Source organism: Chiloscyllium punctatum, chromosome 22 (assembly GCF_047496795.1).
Source record: "Chiloscyllium punctatum isolate Juve2018m chromosome 22, sChiPun1.3, whole genome shotgun sequence".
NCBI lineage: Eukaryota > Metazoa > Chordata > Chondrichthyes > Orectolobiformes > Hemiscylliidae > Chiloscyllium > Chiloscyllium punctatum.
In genome coordinates, this window is record NC_092760.1 from 32,364,086 (window position 1) to 32,378,505 (window position 14,420).

The following is a 14,420-nucleotide window of genomic DNA, read 5'->3' on the forward strand; positions in this document are numbered from 1 at the left end:
AGATGTTGCATGCAATATTGAGAGTGGAGGACCATGAGTCTTATTTTTTACTTATTCATTTGTGGGCTATGGGCACTGCTGTCTGGCCAGCATTTATTGCCCATTCCTAGCTGCCCTTGAGAAGGTGGTGGTGAGCTGCCTTCTTAAACCGCTGCAGTCCACCTGCTGTGGGTTGACCCACAATGCCATTAGGGAGGGAATCCCAGGATTTTGAGCCCAGTGACAGTGAAATAATGGTGATGTATTTCAGGATGGTGAGTGGCTTGGAGGAGCACTTACCCTTGTGAAGTGGAGAAGGTCATTGACCTTTCTTGCCTGCACTCTTAAGTATTTCTTCAGATCATGGACACAGCACAGACCCAGGTGGCAAAATTCGAACCAGGCTCTGGCAGAGTCCGGTAGATATAGTCTGCTCTGAACTGGAGCCCCGGGAGAAGAGGACATCCTTCCTCTGCACTTCCCCATTGACTAAGGCCTCTTGTTCCCTGTCCATAAAGCAGTGCACTGTTTTTTTTCTTGTTAGAGCAATTGTCACAAATTATACAGGGCAGCTCCATCCTGACTGTGAACAAATTCTTTCAACTGTGATGCCCGTGCCAGGGATGCCAGGATATCCTAGTAACTTCTACCTGCAGCAAGTGGTGTGCCATCGGGGTTGTGGTAGATGGATAATGTCACCACTTTGGAAAGAGAGCATGATAAAACTTCCTAGAGCTCCCAGAGAGAGACTCTCTGTGAACTTCATTGAAGTTGATACTGAGTCAACCTCTGGTAAGATTCAGCTCTTTGACACTATGCATCTTATGCAAGAACTGAAGTTCACATATTATAAACTTATAATGTCAGAATGTAAGTTTGCTCGCTGAGCTGGAAGGTTCATTTTCAGATATTTCATCACCACACTAGGTAACATAATCAGTGAGCTTCCATTGAAGCATTGGTATTAGTGACTTGCTTTCTCGTTGTGTTTGGGTTTCCTTGGGTTGGTGATGTTATTGGCTGTGGGAATGTCATTTCCTATTCTTTTTCTCAGGGAGTGGTAAACAGGGTCCAAGTCAATGTGTTTGATTGATAGAGTTCTGGTTGATATGCCATACTTCAAGGAATTCTCATGTGTGTCTCTGTTTGGCTTGTCCGAGGATGGATGTGTTGTCCCAGTCGAAGTGGTGTCTTTCCTCATTTGTATGTGAGGGTACTAGTGAGAGAGGGTCATGTCTTTTTGTGACTAGTTGATGTTCATTTATCCTGGTGGCTAGTTTTCTGCCTGTTTGTTCAATGCAGTGTTTGTTACAGTTCTTGCAAGGTATTTGAAAACTGGAATTAGTTTTGCTTGTTGTCTGTAAGGGGTTTTTCAAGTTCATTAGCTGCTGTTTTAGTGTGTTGGTGGGTTACCATGATGCCAAGAGGTCTGAGTAGTCTGGCAGTCATTTCCGAGATGTCTTTGATGTAGGGGAGAGTGGCTAGGGTTTCTGGACATGTTTTGTTTGGGTTTGCTACTGAAAAATTGGTGGACTGTGTTCATTGGGTACCTGTTCTTATAATATCATGTAAGAATTTGAGAGGCTTTTCATGCCATGGCTCCTTATTAATGAGAACTTATTTATTTCCTGAGAAAGGTGTGTGGGGTGTTTTATTTGAAAAGGATTCTAGCAATAGAAGAAAAGTTCACATAAAATTCTGAGTTGGAGTTGCTGTAACCTTTGGTGGGTTGAAGGTTATTCAGGGAAATTCAGATCAGAAGTGTCAAAAAGGTGTAGCACGTTCATAACTTTGCAGTGGAGATGCAAATATACAGTTGGACTAGAAGAGATGGAGTGTCTGGTTGCAAATCTGATGGGAGAGCCAGGAATTTTAAAATTGCATTTTTAGTCCTATTTCTGTGTGACGTTCCTGTCACATTGGCGTTTCTCAGCTTATAAAGTATGGATTTAGCTAGGTGTATGGTAATCTGAAAATGTATGGCCAGTATGCTCATATTTCACATTGCAGTGACAAGCTGATGTGAATAGCTGCAGCAGTATGCGGATGAGGGAATATTCTTCACATCCTAAGTTTTAATTTTGCTCCAGGTTATGTTCTTCCAGTCCTCATTCCAAATTCCAGAAGTGGATTAATCATCATCCGGAGACCTGGTGTGAGAATCCCGTTGTATACGGCAGGAATCATTGCATACCTGGAATTACAAATAATGGTGAAATTGCTGAAATTAATTAATTGGTCTCAGCACCACATATATCTAATTTTGAGCAGGCATTGGACATGTTTCCTCTGCACTGAATAATGATGTTTTTCCAGAAAAGTGTAGCCATAAAAGTCACAAGTCAGTGAGCACCTGAAAATGAGTGACAGCTTAATGTTTTAAATATGACTGTGGGTCTACCTCGATGATTCCTTGTCCATCAAGCTTCCTCTGGCCGTCCTCTGAGATGTGCTTTGTTAAGGTCGGTCAAAGATCGGCGAAAAATGTTGGCTTTGCCAGTGACATTCATGTTGCACGAGCGATTTTAAGCAGGACTTTCCTTCTGCGTTTATATAACACTTGCACTCTGAAATATATGTAGTGAGAGACCTGTCAATTAATGCACTGAGCTAAACATAAGTAGTGATTTTGGATCTGCTTGTCTGTAAATAATGTATCAAACAGACTTTGACTACTTTTCAATTCAGTAAGGTAAAGGGGAGGGGGCAATTCAGTTAGACACTGGGCTTTTATTAATTAGGGACATGAATTTCCAACCATTGCAGATTGGTGATGAAGATCTCTCTGTTACCTGATGGAAGTGAACATGGAGCAGTCTGAATGCATTTGCTAGTGGCACAAAATTTACTCCTAATTGAATTGAAACAGATGGTTGGCATTGGAAACAGAAATAGCACTTTCCTGGTATGGTTGGACAGTGCTGAGATTGGGTTTGAAGACCCCGTGTTTTGAGGAAGAAGGTTTATTCAGCTCAATCTGACTTTGGAGTGACTAGAAAATGCTGCATTTCCATCCATTTAGCACTTTTAGCAACAAAAGCACAGGGAGCTAAGGCCAGAGTCTCATGAAGACAATAGGTATACTGGTAACATCACTGAGTTCAGAATCCAGGTGTCCAGTCTAATGGTCTGGGGCCATGAGTTCAAATCCCTCCATAGCTGCTGGTGGAAATTTAAATTTGGCAAATACATCTGGAATATAACGCTGGTAGCAGTGATGGTGGCCATGAAACATGTCTAAAAAGCTTTATAACTTTAGATTAGATTCCCTACATTGTGGAAAAAGGCCCTTCGGCACAACAAGTCCACACTGACCCTCTGAAGAGTAATTCACCCAATCCCATTTCCATCTGACTAATACACCTGACGCTATGGGCAATTTAGCATGGCCAATTCACCTGGCCCGCACATCTTTGGATAGTGGGAGGAAGCCAGAGCACCCGGAGGAAACCCAAACAGACACGGGGAGAATGTGTAAACTCCATACAGTCAGTCCCCCGAGGCTGGGATCGAACCTGGGACCCTGGTGCTGTAAGGTAGCAGTGCTAACCTCTGAGCTACCGGACCCTTGATTGACTCTTAACTGCCCTCTGAAATAGGTAAGCAGAACAGTTAGGAATGGGCAACAGCACCAACATCCTATGAAAACATATATTAAAAACACATTTACCAAAGGCATGTTAGGTGGATTGGCCATGCTAAATTCCCTCCATAGTGTCTAGGGATATGCAGGTTAGGTGGGTTTGCCTTGGGAAATGCGAGGTTACAGGGTTAGGAATACCCTTCAGAGGGTTGGTGTGAACTCGATGGGCAGAATGGCCTGCTTCCATACTGTAGGGATTCTAGGAGTGTGGATTCGAAGCTGCTGCCTGCTCCATCGAGTGTGTGTTATAGCTTTAGAGGCTGAGTAGCATACCGCTGAGGCTTTAGAGTGCAAGGCCAGCAGCATCAGGTCATCAAAATTGGGGCCTACAGACATCCCTTACAGTGGTGCACTCGACGAGTGGGTCGCTCATGGGTTCAGGACCTGCTTCGCACAGGAGCACCCAGAGTCCTGCAGTCTCACCATAAATTCAGGGCAATGCTTCAAGCTGATGATCTTTCATTACTTCTCATTGAGTATTTCAAACTTGATCCCAAAATACACTGCCGGCTCCAGTAGACAGACTTTTTCAGCTTGTTGTTCTCCTGTCGTGACCCTGCAGTTCTGACATTGCCAGGTTTTTTTTATAAGAAAAATCACCTGTTCAAAGAACATTTCTGCTTTAAAATCTGAGCCTTGAAGAATCTTCTCTAAATTAAGTTTCAAAAGTCCTTTTTAAGTTGGAAGTTACAGCTGACAACCGTCTGTTCCACTGGGGGAGATCAAAGCCCAAGGAACTTACCAAAGGAGGCTCTTAGAATTTAATTAACCCCTAGACAACACATGGCTTCTTTTAAAGGATTGAGAATTCAAAACTCCTGAGGGGACAGAAGACTGGAAGAACACCCCAGGGCATTTCAACATAATTAACTAGTTTGCCTGGTGGAACCATTTGAAATTAACATAGCGGTCATTTTGTTTTGGTTAATAAAACATAGAATCCCTATAGTGTGAAAGTAAGCCATTTGACCCACACTGACCCTCTAAAGGGCATCCCACCCCCTTACCCTATATTTCTCATGACTAATCTATCTAGCAGACACATCCCTGGACACTATGGGGCAATTGGGCATGGCCAATCCACCTAGCCTGCATATCTTTGGACTAAGGGAGGAAACTGGAGCACCCAGAGGAAACCCACACAGACACGGTGAGAATGTGCAAACTTCACACTGGCAGTCACCCAAGGGTGGGATTGAACCTGGGTCTCTGGCACTGTGAGGCAGCACTGAGCCACCACATATTCTCATGCTGATCAGGAAGGCAGCAAGTGTGAACCAGACCAGAGGAAGGTAAGAAGGTTAAAGCCCCCTCTGGCAATGACAGAAACACGCAGATTCCAGTACTGTAATCACTTTTGTAGCAGCAAGCTCTATTTGATTTGGCCAATTCATTACCACACAAGTTGGGCAGTAGAATATATGTGAAGCCTGGGTGTTAAAATAGTTTGTGTCTCAACAACAGTTGAGTTTCCAAATCACCTCACCACACCCATCTAACAGGGGTGCCTGTTGTTTCCTGATGGAACCAATGTTGAAGATCATGATGGGATCACGGGTTTATATTGTTGAAATTCCAAACTTAGCACATATGCTTGGAATTTTATTCAAGGATGCTTTCCAAAGTTGTCTGTGCAGGGAAAAAAATATCTCAGCGCAGGCATGGTAAATGCCTGTTGTCCTGTGCTGCATGTGTTTCATCTCATCACTTCACAACTTAGAGATCTGGGATGAGAAATTTCTGCTCCCAGAGACTGATGAGGCGATGGAATTCAGTGCCACAGAAAACAGTTGCGGGCAAAATACTGATTGTGTTCAAGAAAGATTGAGATGGAGACTTCTGAAGACAAAAGGAGAAAACAGGAACAGGGTACTGAGTAGGATGACCAGCCATGATCATATTGAATGGTATTGAAGGGCCGAATGGCCTCCTCTTGCTCTGACTTTGAATGTTTCTATGGCTACGTCTATCATCTACCTGAATATCAGAGTTGGAGCATGTGGCCAGTGCAACATTTTAAGTGTTCTTTGAGTAATTATTTTGAATGTTGTATTTAGATTTCTGGATGACTCTTCCTTGTGACTGTAGACGAGGTTATTTGGAGACAGAAAGTGGAAAGTGAGTTGGTTTGTTCGTGTCAGTTATACCTTTGTTGGTAGCAGCCTTGTCTAAGTTGTGGGTTGCCGAAAAATGGAAAACATTTCTTTTCTCAATTCTGTTGACACTATTTTCTTACACTTGCTTTGTGCGTGTTAGGCATTTGGCATGCAAAACAGCATCTAGTTGCAAGTACGGTTCATTGTTGGTCTCAAAGGCTTAATAATATTGGTTATCTGGCTCTCTGCCCAGAGCCTTACTATTGCCGAAGAAATGCCGTTGTGGACTGGGCTCAACCCTTAGCCAAACAAATTATGTCTGAATATCAGGGACCGGAGATAAAACATTGCATAACATTGATGGAAAAGATAACATGATTGAAGGTTTGATAGAAACCTTGAAACACAGGTAATAATTTAGAGTTTCTTCCCTGTACAAATATGTGAGTCTCCTGACGATTATATCAGCAGGAATTAATTGAAGCAATCCATTGCTACTGCCTGCTTACAGACCTTATCAATCAGTGTCAGGGAATATCATGAAATTTAAAAGAGGGACAATGCATCTGGCAATTTAATTCACTGGCAACTCTGATACGACTGAAATGTTCAGAATTATGCCTCCATTATTAGTAATTTACACAGTTCACCCATTAAAGGAGAACAGCACGTGGTTCTAAATTCTGTGTTGGAATCAATTTCTTTTTGTATCTGTTTTGCTGAAACCAGCAATCTGTGAACATTGTAACATTCAGGGAGTATGGTGCTCCAGTATCTGCTGCATTTAATTTTGCCTAGGAACAGGGTTGGGGCATGTTGCAAGGTTTTCAACAGGGTCACTCATAATAGTTCAAGGATTAAAAAAAAGTGTTCATCCCAATGTTAAATTTCTGTTTGCAATCCATCTATTTTGTTTAATGGGTCTTTACTCTTTGTTTTGAATCATCAGTGTATGGATCAGGACATCTGCCCATTTAAGGATACAAGGTGAGTTGGTTGGAAAGTGAAAGGAGAAACGTCAGGGGTGGGGGGAAACATGAACTGCAACTAAATTGACATGGGGAATGCAAAGGGTCAAGGTGGATGTCGGAATATACGCTGGATCTAAGTCATGGAAACATACAGCAGAGAAACAGAGCTTTCGGTCCAACTTGTCCATGCCGACCAGATATCCTAAATGAATCTCGTCCTGTTTGCCAGCATTTGGCCCATATCCTTCTAAACTCTTTCTACTCATATACCCATCCAGATGCCTTTTAAATGCTGTAATTGTACCAGCCTCCACCACTTCCTCTGGCAGCACATTCCACACACACACCACTCACTGTGTGAAATAGTTGCCCCTTAGGTCCCTTTTAAATCTTTCTCCCTCAGCTTAAACCTATGCCCTGTAGGTTTGGATTCCCCTATCCTGGGAAACCAGGGTGACCCCCGTATTCGCGGTATCATTTTCCGCGTTTACCCACGGCCCGAACATACAAAAGGAACATTTCAGAACCAGGGACCAGGAGGCTGCTGGGAAGGTATGTTTACCATGGAAATGAATGGGTTTGCTCCTATCTGCAGTAGGTTCTAGAACATATGCCCCGCGGGTACGGGGGGGGGACTATTGTATAGGGAATTCAGTGGCATGGGTTCGTAAGGATGAGACATTGAGTGTGAAGGGGGTGAGGAGTGAGGGCTGCAGGATGTTATATCTGTTAATTTTTGTGTTTTAAGTAACGTATACAGGACCAGGAATCCTTTTCCAATTTTTTTGGGTTGGCTTCTCTGACCCCCAATCCAGTTATTTCTCTTTGGAGCCAGGAACATTCCCTGTTTTTTGAGTAACCAACTGGGTCTTTAGTTTAGCGACTAACAAAACAGTCTAACTGAGCCACAGGCAGTGGTCAGACAGGGGAGATGGAGTAGCCATCGGATGGACAAGAGTTTGCACGTGAGCCAAAAAACATTAAAATGTAGGAGCAGGAAACAATTGTTTATCACAGACTGGACTTTGCAAAAAACAACTCTCATCATACAAATACAATGAATGGACATACAGATGCCTTTAAAGAGAGAGAAATCTCCTCAGAGGAAGCTCTGAAACAAGAGGCAGTCTGTAAACTGGGAAGTATACAGGACCAAGGACAAATTATTCGGAGGCATTGATACCACAAATGCATCGCATCACTTCAAGGATTCAAATGAAAAGTTATTTGCATTCCTTTTTTCTGTGTTCGATGACTTAAACATTTCAAATTCTCAGTCACAAAGGCTGTCACTGCCAAGTGAGCAGAGAGGAAAGCTCTTGACAAGGCTCAGACAATGGGCAATAGTGAAATTAAATAATTTGAAGGATAAAGTCATTGTAACAATATAAAATAAAGCACAGTGAGCGTTTGGAAGCACATTTCATTGGGAGTATGGATTCCTACTATGAACACAGCCAAAACCTTTGCAAGATTCGAGAACTAACAACAGGCTCTTCCTTGAGTGGGGTGTTTTGGGAAAGGAGAAAAGACCTGACATCTGCCTGATATAATATTGTAATTTATAGTCCTTGGTTGAGGTTGGAGTGTACACGTTCCTTCAACAACTCCTGAAAAGAAGCAAGCAAAATATACCTAACTGAGGGCACCAGGGAAGGAACAGTTTCAAGCCTTTCTGCTGCTTGCCATTGCTCCACGATCTGTAACATCATAGCAACATGAGATTTTGCACCTCCCTTGGTTTCTGAAGTGAACAATAAATGGAACTCACTTCCAGTAGGCTCTGAGGTATATTCATTTATAAATAAAATGATACACTCTGAGCTTTGAGTCAGTTGACAATGAGAGGATGACCGGGGAGCATTCAAACGTCCATCCTGTAGCTTTCATGGGCTTCTGACTTAAATACAGTTCAAAAGCCAGTTCAAACTTTGCTTTCTCTTTGTTCAAACGTTTGTCTCCCGGAGGCCTCTGATACCATACATCATCTATGTGAGCACAGTGCATCTCCGAAACCAAAACATCTACAGCATTTTGGAATCAACCTGCAGTTAACTTCTAGACCTGGCCTCAGAAACAAATATCCATTTGTTTGTTCTCCTTTTTTTTGAAGCAAGCTGCTGCTCACAGTCCAGAGGTCACCCCCAGCTCACAATTCACAGCTCCAAGCCGAAACTGATAAAAATAAAAGCAAAATTAAAAATCAACTAACAGTAACAGACCCACTGTAGTTGAACATCCCACAGACCACATCAAATAGCAAACACAGTCAAGTTTTTTTCCCATGGATTATTCAGTGACACCCGCCCCACCCCCTCCCCCACCACCACAAATGTCTGACACATTGGGTACCCAAATCTCATTAAAAATTCTGAAGGGATTTCAATTCTTCACATTTTATGATCTTGCTTTGAAACTCCATCAAGAGCTTCTCTACCATAGACTGCATCAACAACTGGGTGGTGTAGTGGCTCAGTGGTTAGTACTGCTGCCTCCCAGCACCAGGGACCTGTCTGTGTGGAGTTTACGCATTCTGCCTGCGTCTGTGTGGGCTGGCCATGCTAAATTGCCCATAGTGTCCAGGCTAGGTAGATTAGCCATGGGAAATGCAGGATGGGGTGGGGTGGGTTGGGTCTAGGTGTGAAGTTCTTCGGAGGATCAGTGTGGACTCAATGGGCCAAATGGCCTGTTTCCACACTGCAGGGATTCTATGAATTGTCCAGAGGGCAGTTGAGAGTCAATCACATAGCTGTTTGTCTGGAGTCACATGTAGGCCAGACCCAGTAAGGATGGCAGTTTCCTTCCCTAAAGGGCATCAGGTTATTCCCTGACAATTGACAATAGTTTCATGGTCGTCATTAGATTTTTGGTTCCAGATTTTTATTGAATTCAAAATCTTTAATGGGATTTGATGCCAGGTTCCCAGATTAATAGTCTAGCAACAATACCACTAGGCCATCACCTCTCCCTTTTCCAATCCAACACAGAAGTTGGCAATTGTCACCCCCTCACAGCCATTAAGTGCTGTGCCAGACTAAACGAAGCTCCTGTGGAACATATGCCCCTCACTTGGAGAAAGCAGTCACTAATCTAAATAGTTGGCAGCCCCAGCAGCCCTGGCAGTGCCAGCATTCTGCATTGAGTACTGCCAGGACTGGCCCAGACTTAGTGATGCTGGAGGAAGGTAAGACTAACAGTTCTGGTGGTTCTATACCTCTGGGAGTGAGATGTGAGAGGTTGGGGAGCAGGGTCTAGTACATCTGGAAGGAAGAGGTGGTGCTTTTTTATGTGGGGGGGAGGGGTGTTGCGTGAACCTGATGGCCATGAGGCACGTTCTAGTGATAGCACCTACGTCTTTCTTCCTGCTGTTTTACTTACACTTAAAAACAGTTGTCTGCTTGCTCCCACTTAAATAGGTAAAAACAAGGACTGCAGATGCTGGAAACCAGAGTCTAGATTAGAGTGGTGCTGGAAAAGCACAGCAGGTCAGGCAGCATCTGAGGAGCAGGAAAAGCAATGTTTCGGGCAAAAGCCCTTCATCAGGGCTTCTCTGATGAAGGGCTTTTGCCCGAAACGTCGATTTACCTGCTCCTTGGATGCTGTCAGCTCTGCTCTCACCTGAATGCTCACCTTGATGTTTTGGGCAATATAATATTTGGTCAATTAGGTCTTTAACAAGCTCCAATGTCATTTAGTTATTTATCAACAAATGATGGGCAGTTTTGGCAGCTACCAATTCTGTCTATTTTGGTTGTGAGACCTGAGATGAGTGGGATCATTGTTGGCTTGGCACCTTTCCTATATTAGAGTCATAGAGATGTACAGCACAGAAGCAGACCCTTCAGTCCAACTCATCCATACCAACTAGATATCCAATATTAATTTCGTCCCATTTGCCTGCTCGTGGCCCATATCCCTCCAAACCCTTCCTATTCATAAAAGCATCCAGATGCCTTTTAAATGTTGTAATTGTCCAAGCCTCCACCACTTCCTCTGGCAGCTCATTCCATACACACACTACCCTCTGCGTGAAAACGTTGCCCCTTAGGTCCCTTTTACCTTAAACCTATGCCCTCTAGTTCTGGATTCCCCCACCCCAGAGAAAAGACCTTGCCCATTTACCCTATAAATGCCCCATATGATTATATAAAACTTTATAAGGTCACCTCTCAGGAAAACAACCCCAGCCTATTCAGCCTCTCCCTATAACACAAACCCTCCAACCCTGGCAACATGCTTGTAAATCTTTTCTGAACCTTTTCAAGTTTCACAACATCCTTCCTTGAGGAGGGGGACCAGAATTGCACTCAGTATTCCAAATATTGTGTCGGTTTATCCAAAACACAGCTGGCAGGGGGCATATACACACAAATCATTCTCATTCATGAAATCATATTTATTATGTTTAAATTGCCTTTTAGCATGGGACCAATAGTACAGGAATCAAAAACTCAAAAGAGCCACAATGTTGAGTTTTCTCTTCTTGCCCTCATGGGGACTGACACAAAAGAAATCGCACTAGCAAAAGGAACACCAGTTTATGCAGTATGAGAATCTGATGAACCCTTTCCAAATTTGATTTGTTGTGTGCCAATGCTAACGAACTCAAGATGAAAATAGAGTTAAGTTTCAACTTTATGTTGTTTATTAGCAATGTTTATAGTTGCGTTTCGTTGCCTCTATATATCTTATTTTAAAAGTTTAATTTAAATGCAAGAAGTATTGGAATTCATAGTATTCATCAGAAACCACTTGATTCATCAGAAACTGTGAAATGGATGTCAACCACTATGATAATGGACTGTAATAAAGTCAATTGTGCAGCACTAGTCTAGTAAAGGAGTATAAGAATACACGCTAATTATTTTTATTTTGATTATCACTTTTGATTTGAGGCTGTGAACTGAGAATTGGGAGCTGAAGATGACTTTGGCTTTTGGGAAAGTGGTACAGAGAAAAGATCATTTTGTGAGACTAGATTTTGAGGTTAATTGCAGGCTGATTCTTTATCAGAAAGGTTGCTACAGATACTACAAACCCAGGAAGAGCACTGTTTCTAAACAGAAAACAGAACATGGCTAGTAACCAAGTCAGTACCTGTGAGTTGATTCCAGCACGTCTGGGAGGGACCCTAGTTCAAGCAGATAGCAGATGTTAACTGATAAGTAAGCATCCAGGCAGTACCAGAGTTGAAGTTGTTCTTCTGAACTGTGTTTTCTGGGAGATAAGTTTGGCTGCTGCTGCCACAGCATGAAGTTTTTGAATGTTCCTTGCCGAGCTCCCATACCAGCTTTCAGAAGCTCAAAGAAGAGAAGTATTATCACCCGTACCTGAATGAACTGAAAAGGTAACCCAGATGATTGATGTGTCCAGAAAAGCAACCAAGGGGTCGTCATCTATGCCTGTGAAACAACACATTGTGAAAACCATTTAAATAACCAGGCCAATTTTGTTATTTTATTTATTCCATGACCATGTTTGTCTGTCTGTCTTTTGTGTGAAGGGGAGCTGGATACAAACCTTTTGAGTTTAAAGTATAGACGTTAATTATATCACTTTGTTTAATTTTTTTTCCAGCTAAAGTTATTTTGTATTAAAGGCTTTTCTATTAAGATACAGGACCAATGCCTTGAATTAATTGTTCACAAAGTCTGGGGTTGGTTATTCAAAAGTCTAGTTAGTAACCATTGGGGTAACTATTGAGGGTCTTTCAAGGTTTGGATTTTACTGTGTTGGGAATACAGAAGTAGAAAAGCTGATTTGGTTCGGCTGTCTGTCTCCTTCTCATAACGAAGTGGCTCCTCACAACAGAGGGAGGGAAATAGAAAGCAGGGTTTTTTTTTAACTCTTCAGATCCTGTTCCCCAGTGATTAACCAGCTGGAGTTTTGAATACATTCACCATATTGACAGGTCCCTTTGACAATTCTCTGATAGCTGGCAGTCCCAATGTATTTATCTATTTTTACGCACAAGCATGTTTACTTATATCAATAAGGAAGGATGCCAGACATTTCCAAAAAATGTACTTTATCTACGCCGAGGGGCAGCTTATCTCGGGTCCAGATTCACAGTGGGACCTTACCTGTCTAAAAGTCAACCCCAGCTATTTGGATAAATCCTAATGACAATCACCTGATGAAGGAGTGGCACTCTGAAAGCTAGTGCTTCCAAATAAACCTGTTGGACTATAACCTGGTGTTGTGTGATTTTTAACTTTGTACACCCCGGTCCAACACCGGCACCTCCGAATCATGGATAAAAAACTCTTATCTTATGTAATCTGCATACTTTGGGTTTCAGATGCCTATCCAAAATTATCCAGAAGAGGAGGCAATGATGATTTAAAAAACCGGAAAAGTATTCTGGGCAGTTTGGGATGGATGATAAACACTGGCATTGGCAGGAGCACCTAACTTGCTTGAAAGAAGAAACATTTTTAAGAAGTGGCACAATCTGATGACTACCAAATTGCATCAAAAAGTCGCGTGTTTGCTCTGTTCTGATCTCTGGTGTAGTAAATCTTGTATTCTGTTTTATTTGACAGTTGGACACACCAAACAAATATGGTGGACCTTCGCAAGGTGAGCCTGATGATTATCAAAGAGGATCCCGACAGCCTTTGAACTTGACTCAGATGTGTTTGCTGTGGAAACCAGAGGTGAGGATTAGAGAGGAAAAGCACATAGGGACTAGTTCAGTTGCTTCTGAAGGAACGCTTCAATTGAAATAAGACATTTTCCTCAATGCCTCCCCATCCCATCCTCCAACAATTTGTACAGTCCGATAAACTGTGAAATTCAAAGCAGTATTTTTTTCTTGGACATTAATATCATATCTTCTCTTGCAATCATCTACAGCCTGTAGTTGTAAATGCTGTTCCATAAAGTTGTGAAGTAGAAGCAAGTGTGCAAACCACTGACACTGTTTAAATGTATCTAACAACTAGTACATGAATTATAGAAGCCAGTCAATAGCTGGTAGTTTGGGGGAATTATTCTCTCAATCTGTTTATGTTTTGCCTACCATAAGGATCAAATAAACTTTTAATTGGTTATAGACTCTGATCTCTCTTCCATTTTCTCTTTTCTCATTCTGTCTCAAAACTATAAAACCGATGCTATTTATAGCTTGCTGTTTCTCCTTCACCAGATGCCGAGGGACTCCCTAAGATCCAGCTTGCTCATTTGGAACTTTGTGATTTACCACAACTTTGTGGCAGGCTGTGTAGAATAAATAAACCCATTCCTATAACCAGGACGCAAACGAAAAGGCTGAGGATTGACATGATAGACATTTTTAAAATTATGAAGGAGATTGTGAGAGTGGACATAAAGAACCATTATGCAAACCGTGGGTCACTTTGTAGCGCTTATGCCCTTGAGTCAAAAGGCCATGAATTCACAGCTGACTTCAGGGCTTGAACATAAACGTGGTACATGGCAGTCCAGTGTAGTATTGAGGGGCTGCTGCACGGTTGAAGGTACAGTCGTTTAGATGAAATGTTAAATTGATACCAGTCTGTCCTCTCAGTTAGTTGTAAAACATCTCATCACATAATGTCAATGAAGAAGAGGGATGATTATTTCTGATGCCCTGGCCAATATTTACTGCTTATTCATTACCAGAGAAACAGAGTATCTGGCCATTTTCAGTGCTTACTGTGTTCACTTGGGTACATTCAGTACATCACAAGATTGAATACCCTCCAGATGTAGTATATTGACTAGAAA

General features: G+C 42.3%; 1 protein-coding gene across 5 annotated transcripts in view; it reads left to right on the top strand.

The window, feature by feature from the left end:
* LOC140493483 (N-acetyl-beta-glucosaminyl-glycoprotein 4-beta-N-acetylgalactosaminyltransferase 1-like) overlaps positions 1 to 14,420 on the top strand; it is a 687,601-nt gene that overhangs the window by 346,529 nt on the left and 326,652 nt on the right. For all 5 annotated transcript variants that reach the window (XM_072591967.1, XM_072591965.1, XM_072591968.1 and 2 more), the window contains one exon: positions 13,235 to 13,348. In XM_072591967.1, coding sequence (XP_072448068.1) covers positions 13,235 to 13,348 — 114 coding nt within the window. The remainder of the gene's footprint in view (positions 1 to 13,234; positions 13,349 to 14,420) is intronic.